The sequence below is a fragment of the Mesocricetus auratus genome, unplaced genomic scaffold (assembly GCF_017639785.1).
Source record: "Mesocricetus auratus isolate SY011 unplaced genomic scaffold, BCM_Maur_2.0 Super-Scaffold_100014, whole genome shotgun sequence".
Classification (NCBI taxonomy): domain Eukaryota; kingdom Metazoa; phylum Chordata; class Mammalia; order Rodentia; family Cricetidae; genus Mesocricetus; species Mesocricetus auratus.
In genome coordinates this window covers 40,684,817-40,703,150 of record NW_024429197.1, presented here as the reverse complement: position 1 = coordinate 40,703,150, position 18,334 = coordinate 40,684,817, and the positions used below count along the sequence as shown (strand labels likewise).

General features: G+C 37.1%; 1 protein-coding gene across 11 annotated transcripts in view; it reads right to left on the bottom strand.

The window, feature by feature from the left end:
* Nucleotides 1-18,334, bottom strand: part of Dock7 (dedicator of cytokinesis 7) — a 168,062-nt gene that overhangs the window by 70,397 nt on the left and 79,331 nt on the right. For 10 of the 11 annotated variants that reach the window (XM_040757117.1, XM_040757118.1, XM_040757119.1 and 7 more), the window contains exons 15-20: nt 14,413-14,530; nt 11,314-11,384; nt 7,798-7,936; nt 6,857-6,958; nt 2,801-2,887; nt 1,453-1,684 (exon numbers count right to left, since the gene is read on the bottom strand). In XM_040757117.1, the coding sequence (XP_040613051.1) occupies nt 1,453-1,684; nt 2,801-2,887; nt 6,857-6,958; nt 7,798-7,936; nt 11,314-11,384; nt 14,413-14,530 (749 nt within the window). Of the gene's footprint in view, nt 1-1,452; nt 1,685-2,800; nt 2,888-6,856; nt 6,959-7,797; nt 7,937-11,313; nt 11,385-14,412; nt 14,531-18,334 lie in introns of those variants that run through there. The other variant, XM_040757127.1, reaches the window with a different exon arrangement.

The following is an 18,334-nucleotide window of genomic DNA, read 5'->3' as shown; positions in this document are numbered from 1 at the left end:
CTGCTGTGTGTGCCAGGGTACCTGGCCCATTGATGGGGAAGTCCTGTGTATATTGCAATAAAGCACTGTTGGCCAATAGAGAAGCAAGGTGGGACTAGGAGTTGAAGAGGACTCTGGGTAGGAGAAACACAGGGAGTCACCATGTAGCTGCATAGGGGTAAGAAGTCCAGACCTTTTCTCCGGAAATAGAAATACTTAGATTGGCAGTTATGGGGTAAATACTTAAGTCAGAGATAGCCAGTAAGAAACAAGCAAGGCCAACAGCTTCATAATTAATACAGCGTCTTGTGTGTTACTTGGGGACTGCAACTGTGGCAGAGCCCAGGTGACTGGTGGGGAAAAACCAAAGCACTGACAAGGAAAAGGCTTCTCTCTACAGCCCGTGAGCTTCCAGAGAGCTCCCTTTCTGCATTTTCCACTTCCGACAGTAATGTGGACATTGCAGACACTGGCACTATACATATGGCTTTTATATGGGCTCTTGGAGGTTTTGAACTCAGTCTTTCATACTTGCTGTACTTAAACCCACTAAGACATCTCTGCCCCTACATAATACGTCTTTAAAGGTAAAATTTGGTCACACTGCTTCCACTATTATATCCAGATCTCTCAAAGGTTAATATTTCCTATATTATGATTTTCTGGTTTCAGAAAGTGTGGTAGAAAATTCTACTATTGTTTCATGTCTTTCATATAACCTCTATTTTATAGCTCATCCCTTACAAGTCTTCCCATAACTTCCCAAGTTCTTTGTGTCTCTGTTACATGAATGAGGTATCTTCTCCTTGAACAGGACATAAGAAGTACTCCTATTTATCTCTGAGTACCTAGCCTAAGAACTTCCTCAACTTATAAGTTCCCTAAAGAACATACATCTCAGGTTGTGAACAGCCACCTCCTTAATGCCACTGGTTAACAAATGTTAATACCAGAGCAATGCACATCTTTCAGGCTCAATTTCTTTCCAAGATTTTTATTTAGAAAAGGGTGGAAATAAGTAATTTTTTTCAGAGCACAAAAGAGAATCAATAAAGTAATTCTGAGAAAACAAAGAGAAGAGCTCTAGGAAACAGAGGATAACAGACAGATGAAAAATGCAGAACGGATATACTGTGTGCTCTATAAATTTAACAGGATTACCTAATGGCCACTTTTCTTACCTACTCTATGAGAATTTAGTAGCAGGGACCAAGCTTTGGACAATATCTAATGAGTATCAGATTCATCATAAATGCTCAATAAATCTTTGGTGATTGAATATTAATTTGTTCTTGTAGTTTGACTAAAGATCTATAAAAATATATTATCATTTTCTGGCACATACAAGTCGGCAGTACCTTTCCAACTCCTCCCACTGCAAACACAGCAAACAGAACTGATGGTTCTTTTTAAAATCTAGGTTTAAAATGCAAACTTATAAATTTTGTGATCATCCCAAGAAACCTTAATTACCTATTTGGCCAGCAATGACAGGAGGTCTAACAACCAAAAGTATTAGCTTATCAAGTAGAAGATGAAGAAACCGGACGACTGGTTCCAGCTGTGAGGAATTCAAGGCTGAAATGCTGCTCTTCAGTTCATTTTCTAGGTTGTTTTCCATGATCCGCATATCCCCAATGCGGACTGGGAACATGTGTTCATCCAGAGCATTGACAAGAGCAAAGAACTTGTCAAGATAAGGATCCTAACACGAAGAACAAATACAGAAGTAAACAATTCTAGCCATGTTAGTTACCAAACCCACAAGAACTGCAGAACATCAATATTAACTGATAATGCAAAAAAGCACATACAAGTATATACAAATACTGTTTCCAATTTAATGTATCCCTTCTTACTCATCATTGTGTAACAGCCATCTCAAATATCATCAGTTACTCAAGGAATCTTTTTGAGAGTGATGGAGAGTCTCATTTTTCGTTTGAGTTTCCCTAATTTTTTGGAGCTCGATTCTTTTGTCGGGCACTTTAATAACCTGCATCTTTTACTAACTTACTGACTCTTAGCTCCTACTCCACCTTTGTTATACCATGCAATTCAGGAGCTAGATCCTTCCATGCATCTACTCCGTTTCAGGTGTCGTGATGACTTGAAAGACTAATTCTTACGTCCCTAGTGGTAGCTAGACCTTACGGATGTGCATCTCAACAGTGGTGGCTCCCACGCCCCTCCAGCAAGTGCTATACACCAAGCTTCTCTGATACCACAGAACATGCTAAGCTCCCCGTTCCTACAGCAATGGTGTCCTCTTCCCACGGTCTGACTGTCAGTCATTAGGAGCCTGCTTCATTCTTGTTTCTCTCTGTCTGCTACTTGTCATCATAGAATTCTTTTAATATCCATTTAATAATAAATCATTTTTAATTTTTTAAACAAGTCTTTATTTTCAGTGTTCTCCATTCAAACTGCTTGTGAATTTATCTCCTAACTGAATGTTTATGCTGTTATTTAATGTCCCTCCTCACTGCTAAGAGTCAAAAACCTGGAGCAAATGAACTCTAAAAACTTTCCACCTAAGATACCTGACTCCATCAAAATTAAAATGATCTGGCAAGAGCTTTTCTACTCCACTTTGCCGTATACTGGAAATGAAGAGAAAGAAAAAGACCCCTAACTGTTCAAAACACGTCAATAACATTTAAAGTGCAAAGTAGTGGTAGTTAATGAAAAATGTCTAAATCTACATTTTAAGCTAACATATATTCCTAAAGTCTAAAAAGACAACAGAACTGGCATAAATGAGATAATAGGTTAAATCAATTTAAGTGAAATTTGATTATAAAAAAATACTAAGACTCACTTGCGTATGAATGGATGAAACAGCAACAACTTCAACATTAAATACCCCTTTGTGGTTATCTACCCACTTCATGCCAGGTAGAGGAACCTGTAAGAAACCAAGCAGAATAATCACATGCCTGCTAATGAATTATAAACTCATCAAACAGAAGTCCAAACCTAAAGAACTAATTTTGGTTTTTTATTTATTCTTTGAGAATCCCATACATATATACAATGTATTTTTAGTATATCTATCTTCTCCCTCCTTCCACCTTCCCTTGGGACCCTTCAATACAAACATAAACACTGAATTCCTTTTGCTACACACAGCTAAAACCCTGAGTATATTTAACAAATTGAAGACTTTGGAAATTGGAAAGAACAGATAGACTGGCAAACTTTGCTTTCAAGCAACCAAAAAGCAAGTTTCTTGTTTTATTTGTGCCTTATATATCCAGGACTGGATTTGAGAAAAAGGCAACTCAAAGAGCCTAAGAGGGAACTCTATCTAGCAAAGTCAACCATATTTAGCCATTGGGGATTCATTATCCTTGTGACAGGTGAAAAAAACAGAAAGATGAAGTCTTGCCAAAACAAGCAGAATATATGCAAGATAATTCCCCCTACTCCAACCTGCCTTTTTACGTGTAGAAAAGAATACCCAGCAGAGTCAATTTTACATTTCAAATTAGTACACAAAATCAGAGATTCAATCCTTCTACTAAGGCAAATAATAAAGGTTTGTAACCCAGCTGAATCTTTCAAAAATATTTGCTTTCCCCTTTAAAATTATGCAAGTAAATGTGTAACATGCTTATAAATTCAACAATTCTACTGTCTGGGCACTGTTAACAAATGCCATATACATTTTTATCACAATCGTTTAAATGCTATTAATGTAATGTAATTTGAAAGCAAATCAGCATGGAATGGGGGGAAGATAAACAATGTAAGTTATTAATGTTCCAGCACTTGGACCAATAGATTTAATGGGCAATTATATTATTAAACAAAATAATAAATGAGAAACCATCACTGTCCATCTGTAATGCAACCACCATTAAACTTAAAACATCCAATATTAATCCCAACATTTGGGAGGCAGAGGCAGGCAGAGCTCTGTGAGTTTGAGGCCAGCCTGGTCTACAAAGTGAGTTTTAGGAAAGCCAGAACTGTTACACAAAGAAACTCTGTCTTGAAAAAAAATCAAATATTCAGATCTTCTCACAAGTATGCAAATACATCTAGAAGTATAACTCATGAGTTTAAACACAAGTATATTTCATTTGTTATTGTTTGAGCATAAACAAAACTGTTTCAAGGTCTGGGTAGTTATGATGAATGATCTACACCAAATTTTATGCTTCTACAAAGAGGGGAAGAATTCTGGCTTCAGGTTGACACACTTCTCTCTGCTATGAATTTGCTCCATAGAGCCCAACAAACATGGCTTCTGAGGTTTGTACCCAGGATGTCATCACTCTGCTGAGACACATTAGTGACTAAGGCCCTTCATTCTAAGGTTCTAACAATAGTCAACAAGAATGAGATCAATTTGGGACATTCTGTATGTTAGATATCTGTGGAATTCTCTAATAAAGATGTCACTAGACATGTTGCTTTACCAGAAAAATGTATCACACAAAAAATGGATAAGCAGGAATGCAAAGTAGAGTATCCCAGATCACTGTAGGAGTCAAGAGCACTGCAGTGGTTTGGGTAGCAAGAACGCCTCAAAGGCTTGGATGCCAACTGATGGGCAGCTGGGAGTGACTGGAGCAGAGGTTTCTGTCCTCTTTTTTTTGTTGTTGTTGTTTTGTTTTGTTTTTTTGGTTTTTCAAGACAGGGTTTCTCTGTATTGTTTTGGAGGCTATCCTGGAACTCGTTCTGTAGACTAGGCTGGCCTCGAACTCACAGAGATCCACCTGCCTCTGCCTCCCGAGTGCTGGGTGTTTCTGTCCTCTTAAGTAGACTGATCCCTTGATGGATTCATGGTAAGACAGTATTACCGTGAAGTGATGGAACCTAGGAGGTATGTCACCAGGGACAACCTAGATATCCCTTGTCCCAGCATCCTCCCCAACTCTTCTGCTTCTGTCCTACCTGAGGAACTCTGCTTTCCCACCCTCAGAATGCCGTGATATTCTGCCTTCTCATGACTTCAGAGCAACCCAGTCATGCAAACTGTAAGCCACAGCAGTATTTACTTCCTTTATATTCTTTCTCTCAGTGACATAAAACTGACCCAATATACTTTGGTAGTGGTACCCCATGGAAAGAGTGCTTATGGGTTCAAGGCAAGAATTTAAAGGAAAATAGCTAATAAATTAAGAAGATGGAGAGTAATAAAGTTATATGCAAACACACACACACACATACACACACACACACTTTAAGAGCTTTAACAGTGATTACCATGTAAAATAAAAAGTGCTTGGTAGAAAAATTAGTTTCTTAGTACTTAAACATGGTTACATGAAAAGAAAGACCTAATAAAACAGTAAAGTTTAAATTTATCAAATGGGCCAGGGCTTTTCTCAATAGCAGTACATTTGTTTAGGATGTAAAAAGCCCTGGGTACCACACTTGGCGGAGGAAGGGAGGGAGGGAGGGAGGGAGGGAGGGAGGGAGGGAGGGAGGGAGGGAGGGAGGGAGGGAGGGAGGGAGGGAGGGAGGGAGGGAGGGGGACCTGGTACCACACTCAAAACAAAAAGGAAGGAATGAAGGGACAAGGCAGACAGACAGAATGTCAGATTTATGATTCAGGGCATGGTGGAATGTGTCTGTACTCGTTAGGCTAAGGCAGGAGGATCACAAGATGACTGAGGACAGAATGGATTACATAGCAAGATCCTATCCACCTCTGCTCCCAAACTCTTAAAGGACTAAAAGAGCATTCAGCCTTAGCCAGGAAACAGAGTTCAAGCCTAACTAGGAAAGAAAATATAAAACTGCTGTAAGCAATGATTAAGAATTTTTAAATATTTATTTCAGATACTTTAAGCACTGGAATTAAAACTGCATATGAGTCTTCAGTTTTTTGAAAATGAGTATTCACAGTATTAGGTGTCATTATATTTTCAAGCAGAGTTTGTTTCAGTTGGTCACTCGCTCCCCCTCCCCCTTGCAGTGTCCCCTCAGCCAGCTCATTTTCCATGTCGGTACGTCCTTCCACCACCCCACACACTCCCCTGCAGCTCTCCTCAGCAACTCTTCCCACCTTCTCTTGTCCTTTCTGAGCTTTAAGCTTTAAAGCGATACTTACTCCCACTGAAATGCACAAACACATATATACTCTAAGCTATCTGCATATGACATTGTACACTTGGCGCTTATCTTTCTGAGTTTGGCTCAGCTGAAGAAATATACTTTTCAGATTCTATAAACTAAGGATATTCCAGGATGGTCTCCAGACTCCAGATCCTATTGCCTCCGCCCCCTTCAGCAAATCCTACTGGCCTGTTCCACCAAAACTGGCAGAGCTGCCCGGTGGCTGGAGGTGAGGGTGACCCAGCCATGATGTTATATAAGCAAAGGAGAGCGTCCCCATTACTCATGTGGTAGCATGAGCAGAGGACAAATGCCACCTCCACCCCTGGCCCATCAATAACCTGAGACAGGTAGAGGAGCTGGCCCTGGAGTCCTAAGAGCAGGACTGTCCTTACCCCTCACCAGCTGCAGCACTTGAAAGAGTGGGCCCTGTACCTCACCTGGACAACACAATAGAGCTGGCCTTAAGGGCATGAGAGCAGGAGAACTGACCACACCCCTTGTTCAATGTTTACCTCTCCAGATACAAATACATAAACATGCAAATATATCACACATATGTTCACTATGTAGCCTAGGCTAGCTTCAAGCCTATATGAATCATCTGTCTTAGCTACTTAGGAACTAGTTTGCTACCACATCTGGCTAAATTTCCAAAGTTTTAGAAAGAAAAATTGTAATTATCAACAAAAATAAACTATTACTTCATCCACAAAGAAGAAACAGCTCTGTTTGGTAAACATCCTCATGATCCACATCTTTTTTCACTAAGGCTGGAGAACTAAACATGCAGAGAGGCACTGACCTCTGGAGAAAGCACTGAATAAGCCTGGGGTGGTTTTTCCAACGAGACCGGAAGGCAGAACTGCCCAGTCTTCAACCGTCCATTCTGCAGCATGGGTATCCACTTTAAACAGAAAGAGACATGTCTGTTATAGAAATCACTATGTGGACAATCGGCTTTAAGAATGTGACACAACCCAGTTTCTCACATATCAACATGCAGTAGTTTCAATTACCTATGTAATGCGAGCCTTCATATATTTAATTAATGAAAATTTCTAAACTATGATTATTTTAATATGCAATATTTAGTATGGGGCCTTATTATCTAAGGAGGAGTCAGTTCTAGAAAAGGCTACAAAATGAATCAATTTAAAAACAGTAGTTTCAAGGAAATTAGAGAAAATCAAGAGTTCTGGGGGGAAAAGTATGAATATAATTTATTCCCTTGCAGTTACCATAATTCCTGTCATAATCATAAGAGACAAAAATATTGAATCAAAAAATACTGAATCAAATATGAATTCCATCTTTTGAATTGAAGAATAAACTTCACGATAAAATTGTGTGATGACACCTCATGTTGCGTCTTCCCTGTGCTTTAACCTGGGAAATTTGACCATAATCATTTTTTTAATAGCCAAAGGCTTTAATTTCTTGTAAATGGCTATATTTGTCCTACATTCAAATCATCCTATTAAAACTATTATGTTTACACTGCACTGTTAGGAAAACACTCGCCATGAGAGCCAACATGTAAGCCTCTGTGAGGTTGTTAACTAGCTAAGGGTACTGGTGAGCACCTGCGATGGGGATGCTTCCTCACAAGTGTGAATTCTCACATGATAGAGAAGGAAATGGACAGTACTCAAGCAACAGAAAACACCTACTGAATACTAAATTTCAGAAGTGCTTTATTATACTTAAGATGCCTCAATAGAAATATTTAACAAAAACACTTACTGTATATCCAACTGGGGTTTCTAGAGGAGTGTTTTGTTTTTGTTGACAACTAACATGATAAAAAGTAAAGAGCAAGTGGTGATGGTCAGTTAAAGTGGCAGGGAGTTTAACCTTGACTTCTTCATGAAAATCAGGAGACCTTCATACAAAGAAATAGAAACAACAAACAAAAAAAAAAACACAAAAAAATCAAGAGTCAGTAATTTGTTCAAAATGAATAATTGTTGCATTTGTTATCTGAATGATTTTAAGAGTAACTTTTAGGTTCATGCATTATTTTTCTTCTACTCCAGGACATTTTTTTCATTGCTCTCAATTTCTAAATAATTAACTTCTACTTCCAGATAAAGGAGCTAACGCTGTTTCTGAAATTGTTCATCACATTTCTTTTAATGAGCCGAGGCATCCTACTATTAGAAAATTCATTAATGATTACTAGTATCTAGTATCTAAGAGACTAGTACACTAGATCTAGTATCTAGTATCAAAGAGACTAGATACTGAGCTGTTCATCACACTGGATGCTGTAATACATTTATGAGCCAAATCTGGCACACACTGCACAGAAAAGTCAAAGGAGTATTGCAGGTATATACTTTTAAGCAATACTATAGGAAAATACTTTTCTTTTGTAGGAGTACAATCCCCCTTGGGGGACGGATGTTATCTCTAAAGATACTTTAACATTGAAGTTAGACTCTCTGTGGAATGTCTTCTCTCAATTGTTCCATTGTTAAAAGGAATAAATAATGTTAGCAAACAGACTACTGCTGACACAAGAAGACAAAGAAAGTCACAATCAGAGAAAGCCCACAAACTGTACTTGTCCAACAGCATAAAAGTGCTCCTATCAATTTCACTAATACAAAGAATGTCATGCTTGATGGACAGGGTGCTTCATCTCACCAGGGGGGGCGTGGCTCTCAAGGGGCACTTTAATAAAATCATGGCTGGTTTTTCATGATACACCAATAAAAAGAACAGAACTCAAAGGAGGTATCTCAATTCTCCATTGTCAGCATCTTTCTGAATTATATCCAATGGAAATACAGCTAAGTCACATGGTTCCAACCACCTTTAAAGAGAAGGCTGTCCTTCCTGTCAGGCAAGTTTCTGTCTCAGCTGTAAACCAGTCAATATTCTTCCAGTTCAAATAAGCCTCAAAACTACATTAACAGCTGTCAATTTAATCACAGAAATGTTAAGTGGAACTAGGTCTTAAATAATGATAACAAGAAAGCTAATGCTGGCTGAGAATTTGATGACTGAACATTTCAAAAGGTGTGCACCTTATTACTAAGCTCACCAATCATCAATGAATTATAAAAACCTGAATTTATAAGCAATGTCAGATGGTATTGTATTTTAATTCCATTAATGTTTAAAACAACAATAATAATGACCCAGCCAAACTAAGAAACTTAGAAATTGCTATTTTTATAGAAATATATTTCCTGGCATACAGTGTTTGGGTTAATTTCTTCCTGCAATCACATTAAAAGTGTCTGTAGGAATTACTGATGGGTTCTCATATTAGACTAAATGTTTTTAATTTATTTTGAGGTTGTTTTAAAGATAAACAAGACAACAATTACCCTTAAAGCCGTGTTAACTTAGTAGGAATATGAACTGGATACAGAGGTCAAAAGATATACTGTAAAACAAGGGTCAGCAAATGTTACAGACCAAGCCCAGTCTACTACCTAGTTTTATACAGCCTCAAGATCATGAATGGGCTTCATGTTTTTAAATGGTTTTTAAAAAATCAAAATAATAATAATATATTTCTTGATATGAAGTTCAAATTTCAGTGTCCATAATAAAGTTTTACTAGAACACAGACATACCACATTACTGTAGCATTATTTACTGACTATGTGCTTTTATCCTATAGTGGCAGGGTTCACTGGCTGTAGGAGATGGTATGTGTCTACAGGCTTAGAACATATACTACTTCATCCTTTGCCGAAAATGTTAGCCAACTCTTGATGTAGAGCACATAAGGTTAATACTTCAAGAACAAAGTTAAACAAATTATTTCAAGTTTGAGATTAGAATAAGATATTTGGTACAAGTCTAAAAGAGTGTGTAGAGTTAAGTAAACATGGGTCCAAGAAAGGCCCAAAAACAAACAGCACAAAAGGCAGAAAGAATAGTATGAAGACATAAAAGTTTGATTAGATACCAGAGAACAGAAGGAAAACGTCAAAGGTCAAATTCTGAACCAGAAAGAATCATGAAGTCAAACATGGAAATCAAGAGGAGAGGACACACAAACCAGTGTGTCTCATTAGTCAATGAAAAGATGCTTGAGTACAAAAGGTCAGGACTAGAAATGCTTTGAGAGAGTTCTGTAAATAAAGTAGAAGTGCTTGCACTGAATGTAGCAGAGAAAGGCAGATAGGATCACTTAGGAAGAGTCACAGAGTAAAAATTTAGCAAAGTTTTAGTATTTTGTGTGAAGTGCCTATACTTAAAAAAATCACTATAGATAGAAAATCTCAAAAAGCAGACAGAAACAGAAATGTGTCCCAGATAAAGGTGAGAAAGAAAGCAGGAGAGCATGAGCTTCCCTCTGAAAGTAATGGATGGAGTCATGAAACCGCTGTGATGGGCAAGGGGTAGGAGCTGACCCATATTCTGAGGAAGTGGAACAAGACTAGGAGCAGATGTGAATGAGTCACAGTGAGCAGGACAGAGGCCACTGGTCCTACTGCAAGAGAAGGAAAGGCAAGTACAGAGACAATCCGAGGCAGTGAACAGAGAAGCTATGTTGGACATAATTTGCCAAATGTGTCAAAATACGTCTCAAGTTTGACAACCATAATCAGAAAGATAGAAATGCAGAAGCAAGAAAAGCTGCAGGAAGCCCTCATAGCTACTGGTTCATGAGAGAAAAGGTGCAAAATAAAACCAGACCAAAATGATCACAAGACAGCTGTAAATGAGGGGCTAAAAGAAGATAAGCAAATGACTGTAGCCCCAACACGTGATACAACAGCACAGTTCAGCAACCCAACAGGGCAATTATGTGACTTTTTCCTTAACTACATTCAATAACCAACCCCATAACATACACACAGAAAGAAGAAAATAAAAGCTCTCCAAGGTTGGCAATTTCCCATAGAAGTATAAAACTGGAGGGCTACTAAATCAAAGGATGGTGGAATGCTAAAAACATCACCATTTCAATGGGCTTGAGCACAGTAGAATTCAACAAAATCAGAAGGTGCCTGGGGAAAATAATAGGCAAAGATCAAAGGACGAGAGGACAAAATGTTTAATCAATAACTATACAGGAAGAAATAGAATTTTTAAAAAAGATTTTTTATAAAGCCTTATATTTGAGTTGTCTACAAAGAACTGTGCATCTACAGACTGAAAATTGTCATTTTGATGTCAGTTGTGAATCTGGCACATTGAGTGCAGCAAAGCATTTGGTAAACATACTAATGTGAGTGCTAACAATGCCACTAAGAAGTGAGTAACTTTGAAAGAAATATTTTAATTCAGTACCTGTTATGATATACTACGGCTGTATAGGCTTCCTTTGAAAATTCTGAACAGCTAGATTTACCAAAGATTACCTGTAACAAATAACAGCATGTTGAAACTTTGTTGTAATAAATGCTGGATGTTTCATACCTATGTAAGAATTTGTTTGCTTTAATAACTACTTGAGAAAATGGGCAAAAATTAGCCCAGGGAAGAACAATGTGCCTACTTAACGATTTTTAAAAGCTTAACTGCTCAACTACAGATTTCTTTTCAATGATAGACCCATCTGACATTCAACCATTCAGAAAGCTTCTATAATTATATTTCTATCCACTGAGTAATAAGATACATTTTTGTTCTCTTTCCCTCCCCCACCTTTTGAGACAGAGTGTCATGTAACCAAAGGTGGCTTTGAACTTCACTGTAGCTAAGGACAGCTTTGACTCTAATGCTGGGATTATAGGCATGTACCACCAAACCTAGTTTTATGCACCCAGGGCTTCATGCATACTAGGCAAGATTTCTAACAATTGAATTACATCATCAGCCCTCTTTTCTTTTTCTTAAAGAAATTAAACATTCTGGGTATAATATATCATTTTGAACTTATAATAAGAAAAGTTACCCTAGCATGGTAGCATAAATACACTTTACAAAGTAGTGGCTTTAGTAAAACATGAGAGGAATTCTCAAGGTCAAATACCACTTGTTTATAAATGATACGAAAGATTTTTAGGTCATGCTGCTTATCTTTTATTTCTTATACACCTTGCAAGGTACTTAATAATGGAGGTGCTTCATTTTAGAATTGTATTATTTTTAAAATTCACCACATTAAAAAAAAGGTAGAGTACTTACATAGAAATCTTTGTGATAAAATAACTGATCCAAGAGCACTGGCTAGTTAGAAACTTAAGTCAACGTCATTGTTGTGACTACTATAACAGTACACTTAAGAAATACCACAGATTAAACACTTTAAGTCTGGTAGCCATCTTTACATATGCATATCAGTACACATCTATCATCAAACTGTGAAACAACTCAGTGTACTCCTTTTGTAAAGGAGACAACTAGCATTTTTCCTGACATTTCAAGCTGGTGGTGTTTCTATTTTAAAGGAATAGAAAATACAGTAATATTTACTCCCTTTGATAAACTTTATAGTCAATTTTCCAATGCCTTAGTATGTTTCTTTTTATTTTGCTCTTACTTTAATTTGAGATGGACTTGAATTTGATAGTCCAGGCTGGCTTTACTCTTGACCTTCCTGTAGCAGATTCCCAATATATTTTTATAAAATTTTATTTTAGCACCGTAATCACAAACTTTACAGTTTTGTCACACTAACAATAATATAATCAAAAATTTCTATGAAGAGCTCTTGAATAGCCATATTTCAAAATCATAAGCAAATGCATTATGCCCATACATGTATATACATATTTTCACAGCAGTCATTTAAACAAGCATAAAAATATTATATTTTTATATAAATAATAATGTACAGATGAAAGGAAACAAGTACCTTTTCCTTTTAGAAGCTATCTCTTTTCACAAAGTAAAATATTTATCTATGCAACCAGAACAGAACAAAGTGGAATATGTTCCATTTTGATCATTGAGATGTAGTTTGGTCCCTAAACAATACAGGTTGAGCAATAATTAAGTAGAAAGCATTATGGCAAGCATCAAGATACAGATATGAATGAGACAGGGCCCCTGCCCTCAAGGAGCTCACAATCTAACGCATACAATGAATAAGCATGCAACCATATTGTGAAAGAAGAAGGGGTCTAACTGTCAGTGTAGGTAGGATGCACCCATTGCTATGTGGAAAACGCTAGGAATATGTTAGGAAACGGAAGACTTTGGTAAGTAAACAATGCAACATTCTTTGACATATATGACATCTTTCATAGAGTTCAAATCCGCATGGCAATTCATATAGAATATCACATATTATTTGCTTTCACAGTGTATTACCTCAATTAAAACAGCACATTTATTCAGTTAGCAGAAATAAGAATCTGGTAAAAAACAAAATGCTAATTTCAAACATCAGAAATAAATTCCACACCATATTCACAAATACTTATTCAACTCAACATATTACATGTAAAGAGTTGAAATAGTTGTCACAAGAGAATACAAAGATGAATAATTTCTGTTCACTGATGTCAAAGAGATCTACAAGTGGATACAACTGAGGCAGTAGGAAAGAAGAAACTACATATTTCCTATCGAGTAGAAAAAATACAGAACTTGATTAAAAGACAAATTTGAAGGATAATATAAGGCCCCATGAGCAATGTACCTACGCTCAGCTAAGCATTCCCATTACATTGTCTAAAGCTAAATCTGCCAGAGTAAATGCTTATTCGGTGTTTCCAACTTCAATTGCCCCAAAATCTCTACTGTCACAGAACTTGAATTCATTAGCAATGGCAATCGTGGTAGTCACGAATCACTACAGGCTAGTCACAATAGATTTCTAACTGGTCTTACATCACTTGTGGCTCAAGGAAGCTTCACTGTACTCATCACTCTCAGGGACAGTTGTGGACCTTCCGTGCTCCACTAACCAGACTCACTGTCATTACCATTTCACTTTAGAACAGGAACTTCTTTATAAGATGTTCACTTGTCATCGGTTAGGCATTCTCTCCCACCTCTAAACACCTTTTCCTTTGACTCTGTATGTCTTCCAATAACACATATCACTGTTCTCAACATTTGCTACAAATTTTAATCACTTGATGAGAATCTTTTTAAATTGCTATTTAGTTCAAAAGCCACGGAGATGAGTTAATTACAATGAGATTCAGCCTGGGCACTAGGCGTTTTAACAACTCCCTAATGTGTACCAGAGGGGAGGGGAGGGGAAGGGAGGGGAAGGGAGAGGAGACAAGAGGAGAGCTTAACATATGCCAAATGCTCATAAATAATTAGAATTAAGCGTATTACTATATTCAGGAACTTTTGCAGTTAGAAATTGGTTTAAAGGATCACATTAAATTCCAGTTTAGAGCTGCCAGTCAGTGATATGAAAAAAGCAGAAACTTCATCTATTTGAAGAAAGTATGAAAAAGAGAAACAGTAAAGAATGTTTCTTACCGGCATTGCATTACTCGGATCTTCTCCATACATAAACTGGACTTTCACTGTGATGTTTCTGGCAGAACCTTGACGGTTAGCAAAATTAAGACTTTGAGGGTAAATATAGAGAAGATTTCTGTAAAATCAGAAAGTATAAATTATAGTGAGTACTTATCTAAGACTACTGTGTGTAAAAGTTATAATGAATACATGTCTAAGAATACTGTCTTTCTCTAAACATCACAAAAGAAACAGATGCAAAAATACTCAATTACTATTTTCCAGTACCTGTGCTGAGTATTTTCATGTACTTGATCCTTAGAGAAACAGTCAAATACACATCAATAAAATGTACCCTGATTCTATAGATGATCAAAAACCCAGAAAGTTGACTGTTATTCATATGCAATGAGGGTAAACATCAACGCAGAAGACAGACAATAAACCAGCCAGACTCCAAACATTCTCCTTTCTCTTTAAGAGGCTTCTGATAATTAATTATGAGCCTAAACAGTACCAAGAATGTAAGACAGTTCTAATTCTTTTTCGTTTGTTTGTTTGTTTTTGTTTTGTTTTCTGAGACAGGGTTTCTTTTGTAGTCCTGGCTGTGCTAGAACTCATTTTTTTGACCAGGCTGGACTCAAACTTACAAAGACCCACCTGCACATGCACCACCACTGCCCAGCTGACAGTTCTGATTCTATCTCTTCTAAGCAGATACAAATAAGGCAACCTTCACATGTGTTTTTGATATTAATCTGATCAAGACCTCGTGAAGAACAATATACCACATTATCATTCAAAACTATTGTAGAAACTAGAGTAACAGCTCATCAGTAAAGTGCTGACCATGCAAACAAGAGGATCTCAAATCAAGCTCCAAAACCCACCAAAGGTTGGAAACATGCCTGGAATACCAGCACTGGGCAGAGACAGGAGGCCCCTGGGGCCTGTCAGTCTATCATTTCAGCCCTAGGGTCAGTGTGAAATCCCATTTAAAAAATATGCTGGATAGCAAATGAGGAAGACACCCAAGGACATGCATGTGCACACATATATAAACAAATATATGTATGTATATTACAATACAAAATATACGTCAGGTAGTTAATATAAAGTAATGTTATTCTACCCTACATGTGTTAGATCTTTCCAGTTCAAAATTGTACATCTTCCACAATTTAATAGCTCCTGCTGTCAATATAAAGAAGAAAAATAGTTCAACCAAAGACACAAAAAATGAGTTACTTTATGTGAAGACCATCACTTATGGCTGATGATCAAAACTTTAATAACATAAGGGCAATGGAAACAGGTCTAAAGTTTTTAGGGAGCAATATAAACTTTTTTTTTTTTTTTACGAGACAGGGTTTCTCTGTATTGTTTTGGAGGCTGCCGGTCCAGGCCGGCCTCAAACTCACAGAGATCCGCCTGCCTCTGCTGGGATTAAAGGTGTGCGCCACCACCACCCGCCTGCAATATAAACTTCTTAATTAACATATTTTAAAGGTTTATTTATTATGTATACAGTGTTCTGCCTATGGGTATGCCTGCACACCAAGAGGACACCAGATCTCATTACAGATACTTGTGAGTCACTCTGTGACTGCTGGGAGTTGAATTTAGGACCTCTGAAGAGCAATCATTGCTCTTAACCTCTGAGCCATCTCTCCAGTCTCTAAAGGGCATATCTTTGAATCAACAAATCCTCTTCTATGCATAGGGAAGTGCATAGAAATAAATGAGTAGGTAAAAGTAATTCATTACAATATTTTCATAATCAAGAATAAAGTACACTATAGAAATGTATTGTTCATCATATTAAGTATACCAAATAAAACAAAAATCAGAATATTCTCATCTGAAAATTTTTAAAAGAGTTTTCATTCACTCTGAGATTTTCTTTTTTTAATTTATTTTATTGTTTTTTGTTTGTTTTGTTTTTTGAGACAGGATCTTACTATGTATCCTTGGCTAGCTTGGAACTCTCTATGTAGACCACGCTGAGGGTAAACAAACAGAGATCTATCTGCCTCTGCCTCTGCTTCAAGTGTGGAGCTTCGTGCCTGGATTTTCTAATGAAACTTTCTAAGCATCATATCACAAGTCTGATGGTTCAGTGTAGATAGTTAATTAGGTAGATGGTTGGTTGGTAGGTAGGTAGGTATTTTTGAGAAAGGGTCCCAGGTAATACCCAGTGGCCTTGTCCTTACAATATAGCTAAGATGGGTCTTCAGCTTCCTGCTGTTTCTTATAATAAGAAGATTCATGTTCTTATAGATTTTTTTCACCAATCTAGAATCAAGCATTTCTCCAAAGAATTTTGGTTCTTTTGAATATGAAACTTTTTCCCAAATTATAATTTGAACACTCACTGAGGGATAACCCTTGCTTGTAGTTCATTCAAATGTAAAAAGAAGAAAAATGCTTCAACATGAAATACACATCTGCCTCTCTCTGTCTCCAAATCTTTTTGGATTAAAGGCATGCACCACCATACCTGGCAATACTGACGTTTTAAATTCAAATTAGGACTAGAGGCCAGGTGGTGGTGGCGCACGCCTTTAATCCCAGCTGATTTTTGGAAGTTCAGGCCAGCAAAAGCTGCATACCGAGATCCTGGTCTTTAAAAACAACAACAAAAACCACATCTGCCCACAAATCTTCTTGAGAAATTTATAAAATAAAACAGACCTGTAAAGTACACGGAAAAGTAGAACTAATGTGTCATCACTCTACAATCAGACCATATAATATATAATCGCATTAATTGTGTATATGTGTGTGTGTGTATACACACATTTTAAAGTATCTTCTCTAGTTCTCCAGGAGCTCAAACTCTATAAGGACAAGACTTTATTCATGTAACTGCTTTATCTTCCAAGACTGATTCCCAGCACCCAGAGAGCAGCTAATAACAGTCTCTAACTCAGTCATAGGGGATGATGCTCATCTGCCAGACACACATGCAAACAAACTTCTCCCACACATAAAATAAAAATAATTTCTCTTAAAGGGGGATCCTCCTCATAGTTCCTTCTTTACAAGGAAGCTGCTTTAGTAAAGTAGTTTACGTCTGCTACATGTAAATTTTACACTTTGTTATGTATAAAACTCTTTCACCCATCCCATAAATATTTATTGTTTCTGTAAGTCATAAAACATTGTACAGAGGAAGTCGGATGTCGGGTATCAATTAATAATCCTCAGCCAAAAAGAAAAACCAGTTTATAGTGTAACAAAGTAAAGAGATTGGCTCATCATGCACCTCAACTGGGTGGATGGAATTCTGGGGTCAATCGTTTTAAATCACAAAGGCTGATAGCTTAGTCAAGAAAAGTTTCGAAATATGCCCTGCATGACCAAGGATCACTACCTTTTCCCATGAAAGGAAAAAATGTGACTGGTCAATCTAGCTCAACATACACTTTAATAATTCACTGACACACATCAGTGCACAGGACATGGAACTGATTAGTTTTCATATTTATTAGTGGAAATGTATGTACATGTTTGTATATTATTTATTTCTGCCAAAAGTACTTATAAAACTCTGTAATGCATACTAAGTAAAGGTACACCTAGGGTGGGCTGTGGAAATTGCTCAAAGGGAGAGTGCTTACCTCGTTATGATGAGGTCCTAGGTTCAAGGCCCACCACCACCAACATACACAAAAAGAAAAGGGAAGTATGCACAATATATACAGACTAATCAAAAGAAAACAATTACCAAGATTCAAGAGAACAAACCACTTAAGACCTAGATATCAGCCAAATTCCCATGTCTACATAATCTTAACATTAGTCTTCACCAATAAATACTGTAAGTGTAACCATATTGTTTCTAAATATAAGGAATATCTGATGCACAATATGTATGTAGTGCCTACCACACAGCAAGTAGGATTCCAGTTATGTGAACTAATTTAGTCCTCCCACA